The sequence below is a fragment of the Phalacrocorax aristotelis genome, chromosome 8 (genome assembly GCF_949628215.1).
Source record: "Phalacrocorax aristotelis chromosome 8, bGulAri2.1, whole genome shotgun sequence".
NCBI classification, from domain to species: domain Eukaryota; kingdom Metazoa; phylum Chordata; class Aves; order Suliformes; family Phalacrocoracidae; genus Phalacrocorax; species Phalacrocorax aristotelis.
Window position 1 is genome coordinate 2,007,576 of NC_134283.1, and position 25,858 is coordinate 2,033,433.

General features: G+C 55.2%; 4 protein-coding genes across 8 annotated transcripts in view; 3 read left to right on the top strand and 1 right to left on the bottom strand.

Moving 5' to 3' along the window:
- CBFA2T3 (CBFA2/RUNX1 partner transcriptional co-repressor 3) overlaps positions 1-6,031 on the top strand; it is a 30,662-nt gene extending 24,631 nt beyond the window's left edge. For 4 of the 5 annotated variants that reach the window (XM_075101162.1, XM_075101161.1, XM_075101160.1 and 1 more), the window contains 7 exons: positions 955-1,136; positions 1,251-1,507; positions 1,613-1,698; positions 1,963-2,158; positions 2,310-2,378; positions 2,601-2,791; positions 3,508-6,031. In XM_075101162.1, coding sequence (XP_074957263.1) covers positions 955-1,136; positions 1,251-1,507; positions 1,613-1,698; positions 1,963-2,158; positions 2,310-2,378; positions 2,601-2,791; positions 3,508-3,807 — 1,281 coding nt within the window. In that variant the 3' untranslated portion in view covers positions 3,808-6,031. The remainder of the gene's footprint in view (positions 1-954; positions 1,137-1,250; positions 1,508-1,612; positions 1,699-1,962; positions 2,159-2,309; positions 2,379-2,600; positions 2,792-3,507) is intronic. The other variant, XM_075101159.1, reaches the window with a different exon arrangement.
- A 2,642-nt stretch (positions 6,032-8,673) lies between these two features.
- PABPN1L (PABPN1 like, cytoplasmic) lies at positions 8,674-13,724 on the top strand. The gene is made up of 7 exons (XM_075100977.1): positions 8,674-8,844; positions 9,404-9,512; positions 9,993-10,057; positions 10,535-10,641; positions 10,756-10,843; positions 10,962-11,107; positions 11,883-13,724. Exons 1-7 carry the CDS (start codon positions 8,755-8,757, stop codon positions 11,920-11,922), a joined length of 645 nt encoding a protein of 214 aa, XP_074957078.1. The 5' UTR covers positions 8,674-8,754; the 3' UTR covers positions 11,923-13,724.
- Positions 13,725-15,059: 1,335 nt separating this feature from the next.
- Positions 15,060-18,487, bottom strand: TRAPPC2L (trafficking protein particle complex subunit 2L). The gene is made up of 5 exons (XM_075101165.1): positions 18,377-18,487; positions 17,273-17,445; positions 16,186-16,273; positions 15,987-16,066; positions 15,060-15,241 (listed from the first exon to the last, which is right to left on the bottom strand). The coding sequence occupies exons 1-5, from the start codon at positions 18,407-18,409 to the stop codon at positions 15,196-15,198; spliced, it is 420 nt and encodes a 139-aa protein (XP_074957266.1). The 5' UTR covers positions 18,410-18,487; the 3' UTR covers positions 15,060-15,195.
- GALNS (galactosamine (N-acetyl)-6-sulfatase) overlaps positions 18,485-25,858 on the top strand; it is a 46,801-nt gene continuing 39,427 nt past the window's right edge. Inside the window, exons 1-4 of the mRNA XM_075101163.1 lie at positions 18,485-18,597; positions 22,795-22,918; positions 24,167-24,241; positions 25,296-25,398. Coding sequence (XP_074957264.1) covers positions 18,499-18,597; positions 22,795-22,918; positions 24,167-24,241; positions 25,296-25,398 — 401 coding nt within the window. The 5' untranslated portion in view covers positions 18,485-18,498. The remainder of the gene's footprint in view (positions 18,598-22,794; positions 22,919-24,166; positions 24,242-25,295; positions 25,399-25,858) is intronic.

Sequence of the window (25,858 nt, forward strand, 5' to 3'; positions counted from 1 at the left end):
GGTTTGTGGGGTCCCGGTGGGTGCTGGTGGCCCTGCGGCTCGGGGCGGGCTGGGAATCGTCCCCGCTGTCCTGCTGCCAAGTGCGCAGCGGCTCCGCCGGCCGCCCTGGCACCCCGCTCCCAGCTGTTCCCACCGTGGGCTCCAGATGTTTCTCATTATCCTAACTGCAACCAGCCGGGCTCGGCGTGCTTCCCAGACTCGGGGGTTTGCTTGTTTTTGTGGGGTTGTTCCCCCGCCGGCCGGGGAAGGGGAGGGTCCGTCCCCGCTCGCCGCAGCGCAGATCTCCGGCTCGGGTGCTAACGTGTCCGACAGATGGGGGTTTGGCTGCGGATCAGCTGCCTAAAGAGAAAACCAGAGCTGGCAGCCAGAGCGCCGGGCAGAGAGGGGTCTCTGCTGCTTAATTCTTGCTGCTCTGCATGCTCATAGGGGCTGCAGTGCCGCGGGGGACACAGTGGGTGGGGAGTTTACAGCTGGCCCTCGTGCCCCATGGGTGCCAGATGGGCTGGGGGCTCCCCTGGGCTGGGGGTTCGGGTCCCCAGGGCAAGCACTGCAGCGACAGGGTGGCAGAGGTGGCCGACCTGGCCGGGGGACGATGCTCTGCAACCCCTGCCAGGCTGCAGAAGGGCTCGGTTGGAGCTGTGCACGTGCCAGCATGTGGCCAGACCCTGCGGGGTGACATCTGTGTCGTCCCCCCCCGGCAGCCCAGCTGGCCCAGGCACACTGCAGTGAGTGGGGTCCCAAGGAGGTCCCCCTGGGGATGGTGAGCGGGACCCCAAAGGGAAGGCTGCTGCCTGCCTGGCACCTCCTGCCCAAGGCGGGCTGGGGGCAAAGGCATGATGCACTGGGAAGGGGGGCTGCGCTTGGGCACGCTCTGCAGGGGGAGTCTGAGCAGCTGGGTGCTGGGCTGGGGAGGGGTCTGCAGGGCCGTGGACTGGACTCTCGCCCCCCTCACAGGCCAACCTGCCGCTGCTGCAGCGGGAGCTGCTGCACTGCGCCCGCATGGCCAAGCAGACCCCGGCCCAGTACCTGGCCCAGCACGAGCAGCTGCTGCTGGACGCCAACGCCTCCTCTCCCATCGACTCCTCTGAGCTGCTCCTGGAGGTGGGCGAGAGCGGCAAGAGGAGGACGCCAGACAGGTGCGAGCCAGGGATGGCACGGGGGGTATTTTTTGGGGGACACATCCCTGCCACCCACCCTGGGGCAGTGGGTGCTGGTGCCCGGTGGGGACCGACCTCCCCTCCTCCACCCAGGACCAAAGAGAACGGTTTGGACCGAGACCCTCTGCACCCCGAGCACCTCAGCAAGCGGCCGTGCACCATGAGCCCGGCGCAACGCTACAGCCCCAGCAACGGGCTGAGCCACCCACCCAACGGGCTGGGGCACCCCCCTGCCGGCCCCCCCCTGCCCCAGCACTACCGCCTGGAGGACATGGCCATGGCGCACCACTACCGCGACGCCTACCGACACCCCGACCCCCGGGAGCTCCGCGAGCGCCAGCGGCCCGCCGGTGAGTGCTGGCATCCCCGTGTGCCGGGGCTGGAGAGCCCCCCGACTCCTCCCAGGGAGAGGGGTGCTGCAGGGGGCTGACCCCGGCCCCACGCTTGCCTTGCAGCGGTGCACGGGACGCGGCAGGAGGAGGTGATCGACCACCGGCTCACCGACCGGGAGTGGGCGGAGGAGTGGAAACACCTCAACAACGTATGTAAAGCCCCCCCCCCCCCGGCCATTCTGCGGGGCTGGCGGGCGTGCTTAGCCCCCCCGCCAGCTTTTCCCTCCATCCCCACCATGTCCCCCCGCAAGGCTTTTTTGCCGAGCACCCTCCGCTCCCTGCAGTCAGAGTGGCACACCAGCCCCGGCACAGCCCAGCATAGCCCAAATCCCCGCCCAGCGCCAGCCACCGCGGCCCCCCAGCTCCTTGCAGCAGAGCCCCCCACCCCAGTCCTGACGTTGTTCCCCCCGCAGCTGCTGAACTGCATCATGGACATGGTGGAGAAGACGCGCCGGTCGCTGACGGTGCTGCGGCGGTGCCAGGAGGCCGACCGCGAGGAGCTCAACCACTGGATCCGGCGCTACAGCGACGCCGAGGACATGAAGAAAGGCAGCCCCCCCTCCGCCCGCCCCCACAACAGCTCCTCCGCCTCCGAGGCGCCCCAGTTAGGTATTGACCCCCGGGGCCGCGGGGTGCGTTCGGGGGGGCTGCGCCCCTCTCCAGGGTGCCCGTGCTGTTTCCCCGGGGGTCCGGTGCTGCCGGCGGGTGGGATGGAAGAGGACGGCATCTCCTAACGGCGTCGCCCCCCTCTCCTTTGCAGACGCTCACCGGGAGTTTGCGCCGCGGCTGCTCTCCGGGTACATGCCGGAGGAGATCTGGAGGAAGGCTGGTGAGTGCAGGGTGGGCACCGGCACCCATCGGTGTGCCGAGCTCGCGGGGTCTCTGCCCTATCCCGAGCACTGCGTCGGGGTGCCAGCGGGGCTGGAGGGGGTCGGGGTGGGTTTGTGGCGCGAGGTGGGTGCTCCCATGGTGCTGCCGCAGAGGGGGATGCGCAGGGCCGGGGCTGGGGTGCCGGCACACCCCCTGCCACACTTGGCCGCCTTCCTTCCAGAAGAAGCTGTGAACGAGGTGAAGCGTCAGGCCATGTCCGAGCTGCAGAAGGCCGTGTCGGATGCTGAGCGGAAAGCCCACGAACTGATCACCACAGAGCGAGCCAAGATGGAGAGAGCCCTGGCCGAGGCCAAGCGCCAGGCTTCGGAGGATGCCCTGACCGTCATCAATCAGCAGGAGGACTCGAGCGAGGTGGGGGCTGGTGGGGGCGAGGAGGGGGGGACAGGGTTGATGGCGGCACAGGCATTTGGGGCTGACTCCTTTTGCAATCAAGCTTGCAGCGTCTGTGCATCAAGCGTGGGCACCGGGGGTGGCTGTGGCGACACCGTGGGATGGAAGAAGAGGGATTTCTTGCACCGAGCTGTGGAGGGGGTGCATGGTCCAGGATGGGGGTGCGTGGTCTGGGATGATGTGCATGGTCCAGGATGCTGGTGCATGGTCTTGGATGCGGGTGCATGGTCTGGGATGGGGGTGCATGGTCCAGGATGCGGGTGCATGGTCTGGGATGATGTGCATGGTCCAGGATGCTGGTGCATGGTCTGGGATGGGGGTGCATGGTCTGGGATGATGTGCATGGTCCAGGATGCTGGTGCATGGTCTGGGATGCGGGTGCATGGTCTGGGATGATGTGCATGGTCCAGGATGCTGGTGCATGGTCTGGGATGCGGGTGCATGGTCTGGGATGATGTGCATGGTCCAGGATGGGGGTGCATGGTCTGGGATGGGGGTGCATGGTCAGGGACGATGTGCACAGTCCAGGATGGGGTTGCACAGTCCAGAATGGGGGAGCACAGTCTGGGATGGGAGTGCATGGTCCAGGATAGGAGTGCATGGTTCAGGATGCTGGTGCACGGTCCAGGATGGGGGTGTGCAGTCTGGGGCTGAGGTTTGGCTTTGCATCCCCGCAGAGCTGCTGGAACTGCGGGCGCAAAGCGAGCGAGACCTGCAGCGGCTGCAACACCGCCCGCTACTGCGGCTCCTTCTGCCAGCACAAGGATTGGGAGAAGCACCACCACGTCTGCGGGCAGACTCTGCAAGGGCTGCCGGCCCCCACCGCCCCCGCCGCCGGCGTGGGGCTGCCGCCGGGTCCGGGGCAGCCCGACGGGGTGGCCACCATCGCCAGCAGCCCCAGCGAGACGGGCTCGGCGGCCGCCTCCCGCGCCGGCACGCCGGCCACCCCGGCCCCGCTGGAGAGCGCGTCCCGCTGAGCCGCCCTCGGGCCGCCGCCGCCGCCGCCGCCGCCGCCGCTCTCCGAAAGGCACGGACTGCACTCGATGCAATTTCCTCAGCTACCTGACTCGTGTGACCTCCGAAACGACCTCTCTAGCTCTCACAAATAATCCTCACGGATCCTCAAACTGGGCTTTAAGTGGAGTTAAGGCAAATACCGATCTTCTCTGTTCTCTCTTCGGTCTTTGTTTTGGCTTTTTTTGGTTGGTTTTCTATCGGTTGGGGGATTGTGGTTCACTTTTTTGTTGGGTTTTTTTTTTTGGTTTTTTTTGTCCTTTTTTTTTCTTTCCGGATGAGGGATTTGGCTGCAGCCTCACCACGCAGTGACGTGGGGAGAGGCCGGCCCGGCCCTGGCCCCCATCGGCGCTGCCGAGGGGCTCGTTCGCAGGAGGAAAGAAACTTCTTTTCTTCGTCTCTCTCTTCCTTTTTTTCCTTTTTTTTTTTTTTTTTTTTTTTTGTAAAAAAAAAAAGAAAATAAAAAAGAAAACGTCGGACTCTTTGGCTTTAAATAAGAAATTGTAAAAAAGGAAAAAAAAAAAAAAGAAAAAAAAAAAGAAAATCCAAAAACCAGACGACGCCAAGTCAAGCCGCGTGACGGACGCTCACCTGTAACTACCTTGCTAGCTAGCCAAGAACAGACCAGACTCACCTCTGCTCCAAAGGAAATCCAAAACCAAGGAAGATCCAAACGTCTCTCCACTGCCAAAGTTCGTTTCGTTCTGTTGTCGCTTCCTTCCCTTCCCCGCAAGGATGGACGGACACGCCCCCGGGGCTTTAAAGAGTTTCTATTAAAATAAAGAAAAAAAAAAAAAAAAAAAAAAAAGGTGGTTTTTTTTAACAAGCAAGCCCCCGAGGTGCGGGAGGGGGAGATGGTGGCTGAGAACCGCCCGGGCGGGCGCAGCCGGAGCCGGCACATCTCTACCTCTGCCCGCCGCCGCCCTGGAAAAAGAGAATAAAATAATAATTTAAAAAAAAAAAAAGAGATTAAAAGACAGATTTTGGTTTTCTCCCTTCTCGAAGCCGTCGGCGGCCGCCTGCGGCCGGACCCCCCCAGCCCCTCGCTGCCGGGCTGCTCCCACACCCCGCGTCAGATTTATTTTGCAAGGATTTTTAAGAGGAAAAAGGAAAGGAAAGCGAGCGCCACCTCCTTCCTGGCCGAGGAGGCAGCCAAGGACGATGTTGATTATTTTGCGTTTCTCGCATCATTGTACAAAGCGCAGAGGACGGGAGTGCAATACGGAAAGTCCCCCGGCTCCGAGAGGAGGGAAGCCCCGTGGCGGGGCAGGAGTGCTGTACGCTAATGTGAATGTAAATAGTGTTTTGCAGAGGTCCAAAAAATAATAATAATAATGATAGTGATAATAATAAGAGACATTTGCCAAATAAAAGACGATGAGAACCCGCTGCAGGCTGTGGCGTGGGGGAGCGAGGCTGGCCGGAGGCGAACAGAAGTCGTGTGCTCGATAGGAGCTGTAGTTTTTTCCGCATTTGCAAAAACCATCCTGTGTGTTTTCTGTAGGGGAGGAAGAGGAGGGAAGGGCTTGGGGCCGGGTCGGTTGTGTTACCAGTCACCCAGGGGCCCGGCTGCTGGCGCTGCCTTCGCAGCTGCCTCCTGCGACGGCCGTGCCGTGCCGTGCCGTGCCGCAGCAGAGCTTGGTGCATGGGGCACCCGCGAGGCGACGTTAGCGGCCCCGTGCCACCGGCACCCAGCCTTGCTGCAGCTTTGTGCACCCCGAGGCCTCGGTGCATCCCCTTTGGGGGGGTCTCTGCACCCCAAGGCTGCGGTGCATCCCCTTTGGGGGGGTTTCTGTGCACCCCGAGGCCGGGAGCTTTGCCGTGTGCCCCTCACGTGACTGTTCACTTTATTTATGTTGTGACATATGTAATATTGTCTATTTTTCTTACGTTTCCTGAGAAGAGGTAATATATAAGAGTATTGCAGATGCACCTGCTGTGGGGCCGCCTGCTCTCCCGGGTGTCCATCCCGTCCCTGCCCTTCCCGCCCTGCGTGTCCCTGCGTGTCCCCGCGTGTCCCTGGCCCTGCTCCGCCCCGGGGCTCTGCCTCTCTACCTCCGCCTCGCCGGGAAACCGCGGATGAGAGCATTTCCACAGAGTCTGCTCTCGTTTCCACTCCCTTCTGTTTTGCTTTTTTTATTTTATTATTATTTTCTTCTTCTTTTTTTTTTAATAATAATAAAAATACCCTACGGAACCTTGCATTGAAACCAAAAGCCGAGGGAGGGAGGGGACGGGCGGTGTGGCGCTAGCAGATGTCCAAACCAGAATGACAGCTTTAAAGTGTAATATTTCCCAAAAATTAGTGATGCGGGGAGGATGGTGGCGGCGGTGCGGCCGCAGGGCTGGCGTGACGCGGGTGCGGAGGGGGCCGTGGCAGCTGGGGAGGCACTGCCCGTGGGCACTTCCACGGGGTTTTGCTCCAAAACGGTGTTGGGGCATGCGGGGGGTGAGGGGATGCGTCCCCCGTGCTGTGCCCAAGCCGTGTCCTTTGGCGGCTTCGTGGCACCTGGGGGACAGCAGGCGGGTGAGCCGTGTGGCGCCGGCACAGCCTGGCCGGGGGGTAGGGGCGCCCCGGTGGCTGTGGGGCAGCTCTGGGATGTGGGGTGCTGGGGTGGCCGGGCACAGTCCTCTGCCAGATCAGCTCCCCGTGGCCACCCACAGCTCCCCTTCTTGGGTTTCCTCCCCGCTGTCGCGGCTGGGGCTGGGGGATGGTGTTGGTGGCGTGGGGACAGCCTGCCTGGGGTCCCGGTCCCTGCAAGGGGCAGAGCCTGGGGCACTGGGTGCTGGGTGCTGGGCGCTGGGTGCTGGCTGTGGCACCAGGCTGGAGGGGGTGGCAGGAGAGACACGTCTCTCCGGCGCCGAGCGTGGCACCGGGGCCCCAGTCCCAGTGGGTGAGGTGTCTCCAGCTCCTTCCACACCTTCCCAACCCAAAATCCCAACTGAAACCAAAGTGCTGCGTCCCGGCAAGGCTGGGCACCCCGGAGCGGGGGTCCCACACCTGCCTGGGCTTTGCTCCATCACTGCCGGAGCTCCCCACAACCCCCCTCACCCTCCTCCTCCAGGGTCTGCCAGGGTCCCCTCTTCTTCTCGGGGTGCACCCCTGGATCCCAGTGGGTTTGAGGTCAGGGACAAGATGCCACCTTGTTCCCAGGTCCCAGGCACCGTGCTGGGGTGTCCCTGCTGCGGTGGCAGCCCCGGGGGTTCCCCTGACGCCACCGAACACCGCGGCCCCGGGAGGGAGGTGTCATGCCACCGTGCCCCCTCGCTCACAGCTGCGTGGGCAGCACGCGTTCCCTGGTCCTGCGTGGGGCTGAGCCCTGCCCGCATTACCCTGCCAGCCCTGGGGACGGGGATGCTGGGGCATGGGGTGTCCCCGAGGGGCTGGAAACCAGAGCCCCCCGCCAGGGCCGGGTGGGCACGGCGGCAGCCTGCCCTGCCCCGCTGCGTGGGTTTTGGGGGCCAGCCCAGAGAGATGACGTGGTAGGACTTTCCTTCGGCATGCTGTCCCCCCCCCTTGCTGTTTCCCGCTTTCTCTAAGTGTACTGTATGTTTGACCTGTGAAAGATGTAAACTTTATGATTCAGGTTATGTCTGTTCTTAACTCTGTATCTGTGTAATAAAGACAATTTAATATCAACCGGAGGCTCTGTAGCCTGGGCTTGTGCTGGGTGCCCTCGCCCCCCTCTCCCGGCAGTGCCCTGCACCCCGTGCCCCCAACCCTGGGGGGGGTGTCATTATAGCCCTGGAGTCAGTCGCTGCCCCATGTCTGGCTCTAAGGACGGGTGTCTACAGTGGGGGGCTTTCAGGGTTGCCCCCAGAGAACCCAGAGGGATCACCCCTCCCTGCTGCAGATGCTGCACTCCCTCGGGGTGCTCCACTGCTCCCCCTGTGCCTGGGACAGCTGCTGGGAGCTGGCTGCGGTCCCCAGCACCACCAGCGGGGACAGAGAGGGCCGAGGGGGGTGTCTCCAAACACGGAGGGGGCCGTGCCCCCCGCCTGGCCATGCGGGTCAGCCCCACGCGTGCCCGCGGCCGCCCCCGGGTCTCGAACCCTCGACCCAGGACTCACGGCCGGGAGGGGCCGCCTCCCTCGCCCTGCCCGCAACGGGGCGGGGCCTGGCGGCGCGCCCTGCCCTGATTGGCCCCTGATGTATGAAAGTGTCGCGCCGGCGGGAGACGCGCACGTGGTGGCGGGAGATCCGCACGTGGCGCTGCTCGGGTGGTTCCCGCCGGCTCCGCGGAGGAAGCGCAGCATGTTCGGAAGCCGGGCGAGGTGGGTCGGGGGCGGCCGGGATGGGGCCCGGCTCGGTGGGGACGCTGAGGCTCCCTGGGCTGGAGCGGGGTCACCTCCCCACCCCGGGCTGGGAGGGTTTGTCCCTCCGTGGGCTCGGACCAAGAGCCTGGGGCGAGAAGGGTGCGGGTTTGCCTTTGCTTGGGTGAGGTCGGCCTGCCTGCTGCTCCGTCCTTGTAGCCCTGGAGCTCTGCTGGTGGGGCAGGTCCTGCCTCCTCTTCCCTGCCAGCAGGCTGTGATGCTTGCGCTTGTTTTTTTTAACCCAAGGGAAGCTGCTTCCAGGCCCCCCTCTGCAGCCTCCTGAGCTGGGAGGTGGCTCACTATGAAGGAAACCTTTCAGTAGCCATCACTGCTGCAGTTCTGGGCTCTTGCTGCAAGCCCGCCTGCAGCACTGAGAGCACACTGCTCTGCTGGTGCCTCTTCATCCTTCTGAAAACACCCAGCTGCTTTGCCTGGCAGGTGTTGTGCTTTAGGTTCTCTTTTAAATGGCTGTTTGTTTGTTAAATGGCTTTTCACCCCTGTTCCTCCCCAGTCCTCTCTTCCTGGACACTTCAGGGATCTGGTGGCAGGACGTGCCATCCCTAGCAGCAGCAGAGGCGTCCTGGGACGTGACGGAGATGGCAGCTCTGCGGAAGGCTGCGGATGACGACTCGGACCTGAGCCACCTGGAGGGGGACAGCGCAGAGGAGCTGGCTGTGCCGGACCCAGTGAGTGCCTGGCTGAGTGTGGAAGCAATTTTCCCTGTTTCTCTAAGGAAACGGGAAACTTTCTACACCTCCCCTCAAGCGCTTCCAAAAATTAAGAATAAGAATAATCTTGGGCCCCTGATGCTAAAACCCCTGAGCTGAGAAGCTGGAAATTGAATTGTCACTCTCCTGCTGCTTAGCTTTCACTGCTGAGATGTCTGCCGGGCTGAGTGAGCGTAAATGGCTCCTGTTTGTCACCAGCTTAAATCTCCGCTTCCCTCCGGCAGCTCTGGTGCTGCCGGGGCCTCTCTGCTGCAGCACATGCTGCTTTGCAAGCAAGCATGAGAAAGGAAATGTTTCCTTTTTCTTGCTTGCCAGTGGAGCTTGGAGCTGAGCTCCCCCTTCGTGGGACAGGCGGCTGTCCCCAGCAGCCAGCCCGCCCTTGCCCCCAGCCTGGGAGGGCCCCGTGGCAGAGGTGTGTGCTGTGCAGCACTGCAGTGTCCCAGCCCGGGGTGGGGAGCGGGCTGGCGGTGTCCCTGCTCCGTGTGCTCCTCGCACAAGCCTTGGTTTGGGGTTTCAGGAACTAGAAGCCATCAAAGCCAAAGTGCGAGAGATGGAGAAGGAGGATGAGAGGCTGAAGAAGCTGCAGCTGGAAGCTGAGAGCCGCCTTATCATGAGCTCGGAGGCAGGTATGGGCTGTCCTGGGGTGCTGCTGTCCCCCCTCCAAGGGATACCTTTGGGGCACAGGGTGGCAACCGGAGCCAGAGGTGCGTGGCTCTGCATCTCCTGGCAGCCTGGGGCTGGACACGTGGGGTGGGTGGGGGCTGGGGTCCCAGGGATGGCATGGTGCTCATGCAGGTCTTATCCACTCTTACCCACTACCTTTGCAGGCCAAGATGCGGTAAATTAATTGAATTAAATTCAATTAAGTTAAATAACTGAGTTAGCACCAACAGCCCCAGTAGAGCAGTCACCCTGTGGGGATTTTTGTTGTGAAGAGAGAGGGGACAAGGGCATGGAGGAGGAGGCAGGGAGGCAGCAGTATGGGGATTTGGGTATGCCCAGACATGACCGGGGACCCCGGGGAGCTTTGCAGTGTGTCAGCTCGGTGGCAGCTGTGCTGATGGCAGACCTACATGGACAGATGTCCCTCTGCCTTGTCTCTGCAGGTCTCTTCCCAAGGACAACTGAGGAGAAGATGGAGGTTGACCAACGATCCATCTATGTGGGCAATGTAAGTGGGAGGCCCAGGAGTGGAGCCCACCTTGTTGCTCCTTGCCCAGCTAGATTTATGCCTGAGATCCTGAGCACGGGGGGCCCATCTGCCCCCCACCAAAGGCTGGCTGGTTCCAAATGCTTCTCCTGCCCAGCCCGGACTGGGAATGTGGCTCAGCATCTGCCCACGATCCTCAGCCACTTGCAGATAATCTGTTGCAAGCATCAGCTCCCCGAAATACCCCACTGGAAGCTGTGGGTCGTGCAGCATTGCCTCTCCCCTCAAAGGGGGAGAGCTGTCTCTTGGATTTGGGTTTCCAGGCTGGAGCATTCAGCTGGAAGGTTCTCCTGAACCTCAGGAGATGGCAAGGCTGTGGTGGCAAGCCGTGACTGGGGTCTGCCAGGCCTTTTGCCTCCCGTGATGGTGCGTGAATGCAGACCCCCGAGCCGGGGGGCCTGGCTAGTGCCACTGGAGGGGCTGGGACTGTCGTTGCAGGTGGACTACGGGGGCACGGCGGAAGAGCTGGAGTCTCACTTCAACAGCTGCGGGCAGATCAACCGAGTGACCATCCTCTGCGACAAGTTCTCGGGGCATCCCAAAGGGTCAGCACTGCGTGTGGGGGCTGGGTTGGGGGGTTGAGGGTGCTGCCCTGTGCTCCCCAGCCCTTGGGAGCAGCGGGGTGTCCCTGGGGCTCTGCTCACCCCATCCCCTTGTAGGTATGCCTACATCGAATTTGAAGAGAAGAGCTCTGTGAAGGCTGCGGTGGAGCTGGACGAGAGTGTGTTCAGAGGCCGTATCATTAAGGTAAGAGCAGGATGAGGCCCCGGGGTGGTGCATCCATCCCTTCCTCCCTCCCAGCTCCATGTTCATGGGGCTGTCCTGAACCCCGGCAGCACTGCCTGAGCCACCTCCTGCCTTCCAGGTGCTGCCCAAGAGGACCAACATGCCGGGTATCAGCACCACCGACCGTGGGGGCTACCGGGGCCGCTTCCAAGCCCGGGGAGGGCTGGCCCAGCGGGGAGGCTACTATGGAGGGCAGCACCCAAGGGTGCGAGGGAGGACATACAGGTGAGCAGCCGGGCAGGGGGTGTTCCTTGCCTGTTTGGGTCAAGATCCCTGTGGAGCAGGGGGTACGCAGGATGGGGATAGCTGCTCCTTCCTCTGGTTGTGCTCAGCTTCTTGGCTTTGTGCCTCCCACCCTGGCACGGCTGGAAGGATGGAGAAGGGCTCTGGTGGGAGTGTCCTCCTGTGTTAGAAATGTCTCCTGCCTGTCGTGTTCCCGTAGCATCACCCGTGTCCGTGGGGTTGGCAGGAGCCTGGCAGCTGGTCCAGCTGGGGCATGGGCACCTCGGGGGGGGGCTGTGGGCAGCTGAGGTGGGGAAGGACCAAAGCGAGAGCCAGCGATGGCACGGCAGATCCATCCCTGCTGCTGTTCTAGCATCACTCACGCTCCCAGCACAGGCCTGGAGCAATTCTCTGGCACACCTGCTGCTCGTGCGCCGGCGAGCTCGCTTCGGACGAGCTTCAATGATGCCCCGGCCTCTTCAGTGCCGCGGGAGGAAGCGGAGAGCTTTGGTGGTGGAAGAAACACCTGGAAGCTTGCTGCTGTCCCCGTCCCTGCAGGGGTTTGGGGGGGCGGGCATCACGTCCCAGCCTAACTGGTCCCAGACCCATGCCTGGCTTTGGGGGCTCCCATGTGTTTTGAGGGTTCAGTCTGGGTTAGCTGGGGCAGAAGGGTGAATCCCAGCTCTTGGAGGGGCAGAGGGGCAGGTAGCTGTGCTTTCTGGCATCTCAGCTGAGCAGTGCCCCTGTGCTTTAGGATGCTGTTTTTGTTCTTGTTTAGGGGACGGGCAAGGCTGCTGCCTTGGTATTTTCCATACTAGAAAGGACTGGACTGCCCTGGTGATGCTGGTGGGACTGAAGTGAAGAGATGGGATTGGAGAGATTTAAAAATATGCCTACCCAAACCAAAAGAAAAGATTAATTTTAAAATGCCATCTGCCTGGCCGTGAGGATTACTGGTGAGGCGGCCGGAGTGCTGAGCTGCGGGAGGGAAGACTGGATCCGCTCCCCCCACACCTCGGCCCATCCCTGCCAGCGTCCCAGGAGGGGCCCACCTTAGCTTTCCTTGGGGTTGTGTTTTCACTGAAAACAGTCTCATTCCAGAAAACACCCTGTCCTGGGCAGGGAAGAGCTTACCCAGACCATCAAGTCTCATCTTCATCCCATAGAAAAGGACTGTACTAGAGGGTTTGGTGTAAATCTGGTTTGGCTTTCAGCTGTCCAAATGCCCTGCAGACCTGTCCTGCTCAGCCCATGAAGCACCTCAGCTTTGGCTGTTTCTGCAGGAGCTTGCTCTTGCCCATAAGAAGATCCTAAAGACCTTTCCAAAGATTTTCTTCAAATCAGTGGAGAAAGTCTTGGGTTGCAGCTCTAGATCTGACTGCTGGGGAGCTTTTCCTTCCTTCCATCAGCCTCGTGGATTTCTGACCTTGCTCTTGGGAAGAGGATGGAGCCTATCAATGTGTCCGGTTTTTAGCTCACTGCTGCTGTTGTCCATCTAACAACCAGGTCAGGGAAAAGGCCTCCTTTGCTGTTCCTCTGGAAGCCTCTGTATCTCTCTGGTGGTTAAGCAAGGTCTGGGTGTCACAAAACCCTTCCCCTCTTTTATTTCAGAAGTCAACCTCCTCTTCCCCCATCCCGCTTTCATCCCAAAGCTACAGGGATCAAAGGGTGCTGCCAACTCATCATTGTCCTTTATTTCTAGCAGTATTACAAAACCACCTTCACTGTTGCGAATTTGGTCTGATCTTCCTTTTGACTCCCGTCACCATTCCTGCTCCGGATCCCCGGCTGGGGATGGGTGAGCCCAACTTGGCTAGAGGGTCGGGACTGCAGCACGTGGCAGGAGCTGGGTACTGGGGAACAAGCACTGCCTGGCAATTCCTCTTCCTGCTGATCTTGTGTTCATGAGCTCTGAAACTGCTCGTTTTTAAAGGAAAAATTTTTGTGTTAAAAGAGGTAGGCTGCGACCACCAGCAGACGGTTTTGTGTGAAGTTCTGCACTGAAATCAGTTTTATTATGTAATTCTCACGCTAATCTTTTGGGATCTTTGGTTAGGATTCCTCTAACCCAGATGCAACAGATGCGACTGACTCCTAAAGCAGCTTTTCACAGCTCAGGGAGCATTGCCAGGCTAAAAATCCCACTGGTGGTTTTTTTTTTTGCTTTTCCCCTTAAGATCTCAGGATTTTTTTTAAAGCTTGGGGCCTTAACTCTTCATGTTGTGTTGATTTTTGCACTTTGCCCAGCATGGACTGTGCTGCTGAGGCTGGCCTTGATCTGAGCTACCCTTAGACTATAAAATGGGCTTTTTCTAGGGCTTTAGACTTTCCATTTAGTAGCTTTGTAAATTCCTGAGACTTAATTTTTAACAAAAACTACTTTGGGGTGTTCGGATTCTCTTGTGGAAGAGGAAAGGCTGAGCTCCTGTCTCTGAGTGAAAAGAGTCAAGTTTTTTATATGAAAATGTTTCAGAGTAGCTGCGCCTTGTTTAGATGGTGGGAGAGGCTCTTTAATCTCCCATTATTTGGCAGGTTGTTGTTGATTAAATGTATTTAAGTTCTGTTTGAGAAGGTACTGTAAATGTCACTTATTTTTAAAATAAATGATCCTGCTGTGTGAACTTCATCTGTGGTGAGACTGTGCTGGCTGTGAGCTGATGCTCTACACTGACCTGGCTTTCTCCAGGCTTCTTGTATCCTTTGGAGCTGCGCAGCTATTTTTATTATTATTATTTTTAGCTATGTTTTACATATTTTTAACTGATTAGGTGCTTGAAGGACAGACTGCTGCCTGTGGGGCAGGAAAGACTCGGAGTAGAGGTGTGTGAAAGCACCGAGTAGCTGCTCAGTGCTTATGCCTGCCTGCGTTACCGCCGCTGAACTTGCTGTAGCTGCGCAGCCTCGCGTAGTGCGAGTGCGCTGCACAAGTGATTAAGACACGAGGATGCTTTTCTAGTCTAACTTGTAATTTTTTCTATATAAATACCTGCTATTGATTTGGTAGTCTTTAATTAGAACAGCAGGGAGCTGCAGGGGGAGGAGATGCTAATAGAGATTAGTTGGAGATGAGCCGGGCAGCTGTGCGATCCTGATGTCTTAATCTCTTGGTGTGGATTTATTCCAGCTGCACTACCTGTGCTCCCTGACCTGGGCTAGAGATGCTGCTACGTGTGCCTGGCCTGTCTCAGGTGCAAAGAGAACAGCAAATATTGTCCAATGTGTGCCACCCAAAGATCTTCCCCAGGGAGGCAAAGGCAGTGCTGGGCTTGATGGGGTTCAGGGCCGTGCTCTGAGCCCAGCTGTTTGCTGTCTGCCAGAGCTTTCTCAAGTACATAAACAGTGGCTGGGGTTGTAGAGAAACCTGGAGCTGTCAGCCGGCTTGCAGAGTTTTCTCTTTCTAAGAATTAAGAGAGTAAGTACAGACCTGAGTGCTCACAGCTAAGGGAAAAGCAGGACAAGGAGCCTAAGCGTTAAGTATGTTTGAATTAAGCACTGCTTGTGATGTTCTGGTCAGAACAAACAGTCCTGAGCAGCAGGGAGGGGGGCTGGCAAAGAGTGAAAGGCCTGCTGTTGCTGGTTACTGCTCCTGCTTCAGAGGAGCTGCCCTGAAGCACCAGTACTTCTGAGGAACAGTGTCACTGTCTGTGCCTCTCAGCTGACTGAAATCTAGGTTGACCCTAATAACAATCTCTTAGCTGTCTCTTGTGCAGCTGTGCTTGCTCTAATCACAAGCACAGCAGGAACTGCTGTTTTTACCCAAAGCCCAATTTCTGCAGAAATGAGCTGTGCAGAGGCAGGGCTGTGCATGCATTTCTGTGGGGAACAAACCTCCTGCCTGACACAGCTGACCTTCCTGGAGGAAGAGCTGGCTCTCATGCATTACCTGAAGGTACAAAGCTCAACAGTGACTTCCATGCTATACTCGGGTTTGCTAGAGTAGAAATGCACGCAAACCTTGCAGGTGTCGAGTTTATTTTTACATAGAATAAATTTAAAATTACACAGAATGAAGACAATATATACATCACTTTGTAGGGACGCTCCTGTACATGGGGAATGTTCTCAGCACTCGGATGAGAAGGGGCAGAGCCTCAGCACACCTGCATCATCATGGAGTTCACCATATTATCAAAAGCCCTAGAGGAGGAAATAAACACAGAATATTAAAGGAAGCAGCTAGTTCTGCACAGCAGACCTCTTGTAGCAAAACCAGTTGCTAACATTGCCTCTTACTGGTTAACAAGCTGGCTTTCCCCAGGCTGAATATAGGGTTTCACTCTCTAACTACAGCATGCTCTGTTGAGTAAATAATGACTTTTAATTAAGCTGAAGTAAGGACAGGTCTTATCCTGGCTGTACACCTGCCTCAGCAAAGGGTAAGAGAAGTTGTTCTTCTCCAGGCAATAGAAACTCCCAACATTATTAACATTACCTGTGAGATTCCACATGAGAAATGGGGGGCACCGGCCCTCACACATGAGGAATTAGACATGCTGAATGTCCATCTGTCCTTACCCAGGGATAAGCCCTGGACAAGCGCAGTTGTTCACTCTGTTTAACCTGTTCTGTTTATCTTTATGCCCGTATTTGCCTATGAAACAGGTAACTTTTTCTCCCCAAGAAATTGCTTTTTCTTGAGCCAATGTTTCTAACACCAGTTGAGGTGGGAGCAAGAGCTCAGTGTAACTTCTCATGAGCCTTAGCAGAGTTTTCTGTTATGCAGTAATGGCCCAAAGACAACACAGCTGTTCTCCATTTAGGCAGTCAGAGTGTGCACCTCTGAAGATGTCAACCACAGGGGTTATGCTTTTGGTCCTGTTACATCATAGGTACACTGCAAGTTCAGAAAGATGGCAAAGATCAGTATGGTCAACCCACTTACCTGGAATGGATACGGTCCCCAGGGTTATAAAAAGGGTTACACATTATGTCTGTGTATGAATTATGCAGCTTTCGGAACATCTGAAAAGGGATTGTAATTTAATTAAATTTTTTTTTTTTTGCTTCTCAGCACTTTATGAATAAGTGGAAGTAGCAAAAACACTGATGTGGCAAGTTGTGCTCTGATTTCCTGCACTTACACTGCGGATCTCATTGTCTCGAAGTGCTGTGTTTGAAGAATCCACCACCATAACAAACTTCACCTTTGAATTTGTCACGTAGCCATATCTGTGCAGCTGTTAAGGCATGTGCTTCTGACACACCAGAGCCTGCCAAAGCAACTAAACCAAGGCTAGAATACGCTCAAAGGAATAAGCTGAGAGGATGTGTGACGTTTTTGACGTGCCCAGCACATAACTAGGACTAGATGAGGCAAGAAAGACATGGCACTGCAGGAACTGTACCCCCTTTCTACCTGACTTCTGCCATCTTTGATAAGTCCAGGTCAAGCTCGCTCCTGTGCTGGCCAGTAAGGCACGCCTTGCAATTTCTAAGCAGCCTCCCACTAGCTATTTTCGTAAGGGTTTCTCTCTTCTTAAAAACCATTTTCCTTACCTTATTTATTCTCATTTGCGAGGCAACAATCAGAGGGCTGGAGGTCTAGTATCAGACAGCGTGACTGACCTGAGACTTCAAAAAAATTAACAACCTGTTTATGAAAACCCAGAAATTGGGTCTGCTGATAACTTCCACCTGTGGGATTCAGAGAAAAAGCCAAAGAAAGTTCAAAAGTCCATTTTGTGACTTAAACATTGGGGAAGCTGTGGAGTACAGATTATAGGGAAGTCAGACCATGCACCTGGGATTCAGGTACTTGACCAGAGACACCTTTGTATTCCTGCTACTTTCACTGGTGTTTTTAATTAAAGAGTCTAAGCTTTGTTCTAGTCACAGCCAACTGTTTTAGCTAAGCAGGGAATAAAGCACCCAGTTTATCACAGGGGAAGTCTAGCTGCACCAGATGCTCTTCGTGCATTGCACTCCCTCATGTAGGCTAAAGGTGAATTTTCCACCACCTGGTTGGGCAACAGAGCAGCTGCTGAACTGACCGAGGCACCAAACCTGAACCTCCCCACGTGACAAACTGGTCAGTGAACACGTCTGTGTATTTTCTGCTGATGTCTTTAACGTGGTACCAAGTAGGAAGAGAGGTTTCCCATGCAGAGCCCCTCACAAGAAGGAGCCTATAAATACATAACAGCATGGCAAAATGCAGTAGAAAGATACACCTTGTAGTCTTCAGTGGGGTAGAGGAGCCCTAGGTACAGTTCCCTCTGATCTACGAGAGCCTTGCCCATCGCAGAGATCTTTTCGTCCACAACGTCGAGGGAAGTGTGCACAGTGTAGTGGAACTTCAGCTCATTTTCAGTTGGAACGCTCCGGATGTAGAGGGGATAGTTCTGAGGAGAAAAAATTACGCTAACTAGGACCGGCCACTCCTCTGTGTGACAGCTGATGCCCCGATGGTGCTTTTACACTAACAATTGCTGCTGTCAGCAGTAAGCTATTTTAACCATGTTACATTCAGAGCCCTTGCAGCGCAGCCCCCCTTTCTTGCAGGGCTTGTGGAACAGATCTGTCTCCATACACCAGCGGCAGGAGAATCATTTGCACAGGCACCGCACGAGGCTCAGCCCGCCCTCACACCTGACTTGCCCCCTCACCCTAGCAGGGCCTGTCCCCAGCTCATCAGAAAACCCAGCTCGTGGCAGCAGGACACCCTCACGCTGTCCCTGCGCTCGCTGCACCGGCTTCCCCTGCCTCGGTCCCAGCCTGCTCCTACCCGGCCCACATCCATCCCCAGTCTCTGTCCCGCTCCCCCCATACCTGCCACTCCTCTGCCGCGCTCCCCTCACCCCCTCCCAGGCCCTGCAGCCTGAGACCCTGCCCCACAACCTCACCCGGTCCCGCAGCCCCACTCCCACTCCCCTCCTCACGCCTGCTCAGCCCCACTCCCCTCGCGCCTGCTCAGGCCCCACGGCCTCAGCTGGACCCACAGTCCCATTCAGCCTCCACGGTCCCACTCGGGGCCCACCTGGACCCATGGTCCCACTCAGCGCCCATAACCCCACCTAGCCCCGCTGCCCCTCTCAAACTCCACGGTCCCACTCAGGGCCCACAGCCCCACCTGGCCCCATTGTCCTGCCTGGCCCCACGGTCCCACTCAGGCCCCATGGTCTCTACCTGGCCCCACTGCCCCTCTCAAGGCCCGCGATCCTACTCAGGGCCCACTGCCCATCTCAGGCCCCACGACCCCACCTGGCCCCTCAGCCCCAACTGTACCCCCGGCCCCGCCTGGCCCCACCGCCCCGTCAGGCCCCACGGCCCCACCTCCTTGGCGATCACGGCGATGCACACCGCCATCTTCTCTCCGCCTTCCCCCCCTCCCCCGAGCGCGTCACGCGCGGCGCTCACGTGACGCGCGGCGGAGCGCGCGGGGCCGGCCGGTTGCCATGGCGAGAGCGGTGCTGGTGCCCCTCTGCCTCTGCTGGGCCCTGGGCCCCGCTGCGGCCTCCGCCCCGCCGAACCTCCTCCTCCTCCTCATGGACGACGTGAGCGGGGCCGGGGGGGACCCCCCTTGGGGGTGGGGGGAGGGGGGACAGGGGGCCGCGTCACTGGGAGGAAGTTTGGGGGCACTGAGGGGGCGTTAGGGTGGGGGAGGGGGTGTTCCCTGAGGGGGGCGGCTTGGGTGGGGGGGGAGGGGTCGGTGTGGGTGAGGGCAATGGGGGCCTCGGCTCCGTAACGTGCTTGTTATGGGGTGTGGGTTGGGGGGGAGCTCGTCCTGGGGGTGAGAGCGGGGTCCCGGGGCTGGCAGAGGGGCTCCCGTGGCATCCCACCCTCGCCCGGGCCCTGGCCGGGGGTGCTTGGCGGTGCCAGCGCCTTGCGGACAGGCCGGCTGTGGGAAACGTTCCGCCGATGCCTGGGACGTTCGAGGCGCGTCAGGTGCGGCGGTGGCCGTCCCCGAGCTCGCGGGAGCATCGTGGCACGTGGGCTGGGGCCAGAGCTGCACTGGTGCCGGGGCAGAGCCCTTCCAACACAGGTTTCATCAAGTTGGCTCCCCGTGACCCTTATCCTGCAAATGAAGTTTAACAAGGGCAAGTGCCAGATTCTGCACCTGGGGCGCGTCAGCCCTGGCTGCACAGACAGCCTGGGGAGCGAGGAGCTGGGGAGCAGCTCTGCAGGGACCTGGGGGCTCTGGTCAACGGCAAGTTGAACACGAGCCACCAGCGTGCCCTGGCAGCCCCGAGGGCCAGCTGTGCCCTGGGGGTCACCGAGCCCCACATCGCAGCCGGGCGAGGGGGGGGATTGTCCCGCTCTGCCCCGCGCTGGGGCGGCCTCACCCCGAGTGCTGTGGGCAGCGTTGGGCGCCGCAGGACATTGAGGGTATAAAGGTACCAGAGAGTGTCCCGGAGGGCCACGGGGCTGGGGAAGGGTTTAGAGGGGAAACCGTACGGGGAGCGGCTGGAGTCCCTGGGTTTGTTCAGCTGGAGCAGAGGGGGCCGAGGGCAGCCTCATGGCGCTCTGCAGCTCCCTCCCGAGGGCAGGAGGAGGGGCAGGGCTGGTCTCTTCTCTCTGGTGCCCAACGCCAGGGCCCGAGGGAATGGCAGGGAGATGTGCCAGGGGAGGGTTAGGCTGGGCATTAAGACATGGTTCTTCCCCCAGAGGGTGGTGGAGCCCTGGCACAGGCTCCCCAGGGAGGCATCACGGCACCAGCCTGGCGATGTTCCAGAAGCACTTGGACAAGGCCCTCAGAGACACGGTGTGAATTTGGGGTGCCCTGTGCAGGGACAGGAGCTGGGCTCGATGGCCCTTGTGGGTCCCCTTCCCGCTCAGGGCATTCTATGATTCTACTTTTTCTAGAGATCCTCCTAAGAGCACATCAAGGGCTGTTTTTGGGGCCTGGCAAGACTTGTGTTTTAAGAGCGCACCCTGACTGTTTATTTGTTGCTTTGTGCTCCGTAGAGCTCTGTCGCACTGACTCCTGCGGAGCAGAGCTCTCCCTGATGTGTGTGACCTCCCCTAGGTCGCAGTTTCCAGGTTCACACATCATCCCTTCCAGGTGGCGTGGCCTCCGTGTTCAGCTGTGTGCTACTTTTTCAGCTGTGTCCCCTTTGTTGGCAGCCCAGTACTTGTGGGATAGCATGTGAGCAGGGTCAGTACCGTGATTCATGGTCAGAGGTCTTCAGCACAGTGATTCAGGCACAGCTCAGGTTGATGTGATGATCTGGAAAAAGTTTGATTGAAATAAGCCGGAATATTTGAACAAGTTTGTAAGTACTTACTCTGAAAGCCATCATGCTCAGTCGCTTTCTTTCTCAAGTCCTTTCTGGATTTTGTGTAAAAAGTGGTGAAGAAATGAAAGGAAGGCCGAGGCCGGGCGTATCCCTGCCCTGCCCCTCCTTCAGGGCAGAGCTGCCCTGGGTGACCTGCGCACAAACCTCTCATTATTCTGTCTGTGTGGATGTGCTGCTGAAAACAAACGAGACTTCTCAGATCTATAAAGTCAAGCCCATATACAGGTCTTTTGGAATTGGTGCTTACACACCTATATACCTTATCTAGGAGTCTAGTCATCTTATCTGTTCATAATGACTGAGCAATTAACTCTGCAGTCCTTGGCAAAGGATTCCACCGGCTGGTAAATGTGGAAAAACAGGGTGTCTTGGTGGTTTTCAAACTCTGACAGAATCAATCTGAAGTTAAGGCCTGGTTTTGTAGACTAAAAAAGAAGTGTGGTGATACCTCCTAACACCAGCAATGGATGTAGTTGTGGTAGCACTGAATAAGGTGCATCTGCAGATGTAGACAAAGAAACTCTGATACATTTTAAGAAATGTTTTAGAAACCCAAACTTGCCTACTGAAAAACTAAACAAGAAGTAAATGAATTCTGCTAATTTTTGCTCTCTGAACTGGGGGGAAGGCGATAAATCACTAAAGAACGAAAATAATCACAGATTTGCTTCCAGCTAAAAGTCTTTTCACTTTTGCACCCTGTAGTGCTCATAGCCACGTGGGTAAGGAAATACATTAATTTCCAAGATGTTCAAGTTGGTGCCATCTTCCTGTTTTGCTTCTCTTCTAATATTTTTCATCTAATACTGTAATCTTTCAGGTGCGTTTGTAGTAGAAATGTGTTGCGTGCGGTTCTAAGCTACTTGAGAAGCTAGTGAGGGTGGCTATGGGACTTGGAAGCGTGGGCAAGCTCTTATTGCCTGTTTGGCTCTGTTCTGTTCAGCATGACTGCTGTTTTCATAATGTTTCTACGCTCTTGGACAAGATAATTACCTTGTAAGCCTAGTTTTTCTGGCCCGTTGAGCCTCCGGCAGTCCATCTCAGTTTTCCATTCAGGAATATTTCCCCCCAAGCTGGCATTTGCAATTTTGAAGACGAAAGCTCCTTGGGACAGTGATTATCCCCCTCTAGAAGCATTGGTACGACACGAGACATGACAAGGCACGGGTCCTGACTGGAGCTTCTGTGAACTATTTATTCATTTAATATGCTGTTCGTTAAAAATGCATTTCCGTGGTCTTTTTCCTTTGATTCTCCAGTAACTTCTGTGACTTTGTCACTGTGTCTGAATTACAGCAACATGATATTCTTTTTTCCTTTCTTCCTTGACGATAAAGATACCGAAGAATTAAGAACTCGGGGGTGATCCCGCTAAATCCCTTTTAATTCCACATCCTAGTGTTAGGTGGTACCATTTAATCCCTCCTTGCTCAAACCTCAACAGCCGGCTCTGCAGCTCTCCAACTATTTTCTTTTCCAAACTGCACCACTGCAGTGTAAATGTTAGACTCTCAAATGGGACCAGACAGATGGTTTACTAAAGATCTCGACACGTTATGCCCTCTGTATCAGTTGCTCACCTGATACGCATCTGTATTAAAGAAAGCTATTGCCTTTTTTTAAAGCATAATATAATTTCCAGCAACCATGGTGCCTAATTGCTCATTAAGTTGTTCTCTTCTAGAACCTTCTGTTTTAAGTCACTTACTTTTATTTGTATTATTACCAGTAATAGTTTTCAGCAACGAACGCAGACAACGTGATGGTAATTTTACAGTTCTCCTGGCATGTGACCCCTCTGAATTCAGAGGAAGATGCAGGGTGAAACTGCTGTCTTGCAAATAAGCTGAGTGACATACGATGCCTCTGGCAGGTTTCTTTCCAGAGCTTGCTTTTAAAATAAATACTTTCTGTCTTTTCCTGCAGCTCTGCTTTTGAGTTTAGACCTTTTCCTTGCATTTCTAGTTATGTATACGCAGCTGGATAGATAGACAGATGCAGCAGGCTGAGGTGGAGACCTGGGATCAGGGGTCCAACACAAAGACATATAGCCAGGGACTGACGGGTCAGACTTTTTGGCCGTACAACACCAAGCATACCATGTGTAACTTCCTTTTCCTCCCTGGTATGTGCTCACTTGCCGGTCTTCAGGCACTTGAGTAAGAGTGAAGGCATTAGGGTTCTTACCCAGGTCTGCTAGAAGCGTTTTAATGCCCGTTAGCAAGTCATTTAATCTCACGTGTGCCTTGGTTTCCCATTTGCCAGGGAAAACCATAATAGTTCCCTGCTTCATGGGGTAGGGGAGGATCATTTTTATCACATTTGTGAAGGAGATGAGTGCTATAAAGATTTAGAAATGAAGGGATACAATAAAAGCGTTATGTGGGCCCAGAAGCATTGTCATTGTGGAAGAGTAAAAGTACTTTTACATCTTTCGGTGTGTTCTTTTTACAGATGGGTTGGGGTGATTTGGGAGCTTTCGGAGAGCCTTCTAAGGAAACTCCTAACTTAGACCAGATGGCTTCAGAAGGGATGCTTTTCCTGGATTTTTATACTGCCAACCCCCTTTGTTCTCCGTGTAAGTAAACTTGAGTTTTAAACTAGCATATAAACATGCCACCTTCTGAGAAGATTGGGATGTTTGCCAACATCTGACATGAACTAGCAACCAAACCAGTGATTACCCTTAGGGCAGAGTTTGGATCTGGGGCTTTGATCTTGCATTTTGCTCCCTTTTTATTTATGTTTTGATTGGAAAACCTACAATCTTCGGTTCCTACAAAGCAGCGTTTTAGTGATCAAATCAGTCCAGCTGAAGGAATTTTTAAAAAACATTCTGGTTTAGTATTCTAGCCTCAGACAGTGCATTTTTTTCATCTTTCTTATTTTGGGATAAACAGACAAAGCAGTACCTGAATTGCTGCTGAGCATGGTTCGTACAAGGTTTGCCTGATTCCCTTGACTTTGGCGAGATGTTCGTGCAAGGAATGGCAGCAGGTTGTGTCCTGCTTGTGACCCTGGTGGCTTGCAAGTTGCTTGGGGAAGGGACAAGAGATAAAAGAAACGTTTGGGTCTGGGAGACACAGATATTTTTATCCTTACTGGTTTTTCTGTGGCGTGTTTTTTTTTCTTTCTTTCTTTTTTTCCTCAAACCCAATTGGCAGCCAAGAACTGAAACAAAAATGAGGAACAGGGGCTTTTTATTTGGGCTTTCATTTTGGATATAATTTGTCAGTGGGCTGGTGACGTCCTGGCTCAGAAAAGGCATTTGAAATATGCTGAAGTCCTGCTAAGTCCGGTGGTGGTGGTACTACCTATGCTTAAAGTTAAACATCTGTTTAAATGTTTCCTGCAGTCAGGACCTGACTTTTATTGTCAAAGCTTGACAGCGTTTTCTTCACTATTACATGACTCTTGTTCAGGCAAGCTTGAAAACTTAGCCTCAAGCATGTAATCAGTTTGCGTTACAATTTCCTCTTATGTATATACGTCAGGTATTCCTTCTAGAAATATTGAGAGAGAAGGGCTGCTACGCTGACTATTGAAAGTAGTTACTCATCAGCAGTGGGTAATTTAATAGACAGGCTAAATTTCAGTTGGGTTTGTCCTGGAATAACTCAAACGGTGTCATATCAGAACCTGGCTACCTCCATGGCTTGCTGGAGCGGGGAGGTGCTGCCTCATCTAATGTGAGTGACCTTAGCTGGCTGTGGCAAAAGGACACTGATGTGCTTCAGTCAGCGCGCTGTCCTCAGCCTTAATATGATAATATTGATATTAAGCAGAGAATGCATGTGAAATAAGATTTTCTTGTTGTTCTTTGCAGCAAGGGCAGCGCTGTTGACGGGCCGTCTCCCAGTCAGGAATGGGTTTTACACCACGAATGCACATGCCAGAAACGGTATGGGCTTCATTCCTGATTTCCCTTCCTCTCTCGATTTCCCTCTGTGCTTCGTAGGAAGCTTTGCTCTGAACAAAGGCTTGGCTCGGTGAGCTTCCCCTGTGGATCTTCCAGAGTGGCACAAACAGATTACCATGTTAACTGCTGGTAATAAGCATGAAATTTATTGCTCCCTCCTCATCAAGCAGAAAACCTCCTCAAATTAAGAGACATAAACAAGGCTGGTTGATCCATTTGCTTCTGCTGGCTGAGAAGTGTTTCCTCTGGGCAGTCTAATTGGTGTCTGGTGAAAGACAGACACGTGGGCTGTATGTTAATACCCCAGAGTAAAGAACAAGCTGCTTACAGTTTTATTCAGCAGCCGGTTTTCTAACCATTTCAGCCTTGGCAGTTTTATAGCACTGTTGTGCCCGTGGTACTTCCAGGGAAGATTACCAGTTCATAACGTTTCTGGGTTGATTTTGGTTCCAGTGTGACAGACACCGCATGAGACCATGCTTGTATGGGCAAGAATCAGCAGCTATGTACCGATTGACGCTGCGTGTCAGCAAGCGTGCTTGGCCACCTCCGTCCCAGCCAAAGTCACACCTTAGATTCTCAAGGGCCAGAGAACTGGGGACTGTGAGAGACATCATTTCTTTCAGCTGTTACAGTCTGAGCAAGTTAAGCAACCATTTGATTTAGGAAAAAATGCCTTTAGTTTAGAAAACAGAAAGCAAATTTACAGGAGTAAAGGCAACTCCAGTGCACTGCTACAGCACTTGCTTTCTCCGTGACACCCGCCCGCCCTGTCAAGGGTCTCGCCTTCATTCTGTGGTGGCAGCCCCCTTTGTTTGTTGGCCATGGTGTGCGAGTGGGTGGAGATCTCCCTTTGATCTCCCTGAATCGGCTTGTTCTCTTCATCTCGTGACCTGGGAGGACTTCCAAAGAGCAATATTGCTGGGATGTCAAACTCCTCCTGATCCAGCAATAATGCTTCTAATGATGGGTGGCCATGAGTGTTTACTCTAATATTTATGAGAGTCAGAAGGCCTTTTTTGTTTGTTTTATGCAGCATACACACCACAGGATATAGTAGGAGGAATCCCAGATTCTGAATTACTGCTTCCAGAATTGCTGAAGAAGGCTGGCTACACCAATAAGATCATTGGCAAATGGTAAACTTATTTTAAGATCTCTTGCTTTGAGATTTCGGTATGCGTGTGTATGTATTGTGAAGGAGCGGCAGAACGACCAGAACTGCAGGGAAAAAACTGTTTCAAAGCTCCAATGTCCAACTTTGAAATCTGTGGTGGATCTCCTGCCCTGCCATGATCTATTTCTGAATTGAGTGTTTCCATTGCAAGTTCATACATATCTTTTTGTACAAAGAATTGAAGGGGTTTTTATGTATATATATATATTTATAAACTCTTCAACTCCTTGTGCTTTCATCCATGTATCACGCTACTTAATGAATCAAAAAACACCAAGATGTCCTGTTGGAACCTGCCTTGAGCACCTTTGTGCTTTTTATCTTTAGCTCCTGCCATAGGTTGGGTTTTTTTGTTAATAGAGTAGACTAAATTGTGAAAGCTTCATTTTTTTTTGGGGGGGGGGGGGGGGGGGGGGTAGAAG

Bases quoted from the DNA above. Each gene is read 5' to 3' on its own strand.
- PABPN1L (XM_075100977.1), top strand. From the start codon at position 8,755: ATGGCAGCTCTGCGGAAGGCTGCGGATGACGACTCGGACCTGAGCCAC. The intron at 10,058-10,534 runs GTAAGTGGGAGG...CTGTCGTTGCAG, and splicing joins GATCCATCTATGTGGGCAAT to GTGGACTACGGGGGCACGGC. The intron at 11,108-11,882 runs GTGAGCAGCCGG...GTTCTTGTTTAG, and splicing joins GTGCGAGGGAGGACATACAG to GGGACGGGCAAGGCTGCTGC.
- TRAPPC2L (XM_075101165.1), bottom strand. From the start codon at position 18,409: ATGGCGGTGTGCATCGCCGTGATCGCCAAGGAG. The intron at 16,274-17,272 runs GTATCTTTCTAC...ACAGCTGCACAG, and splicing joins CCCACTGAAGACTACAAGGT to ATATGGCTACGTGACAAATT. The intron at 16,067-16,185 runs GTAAGTGCAGGA...ATCCCTTTTCAG, and splicing joins GAGACAATGAGATCCGCAGT to ATGTTCCGAAAGCTGCATAA.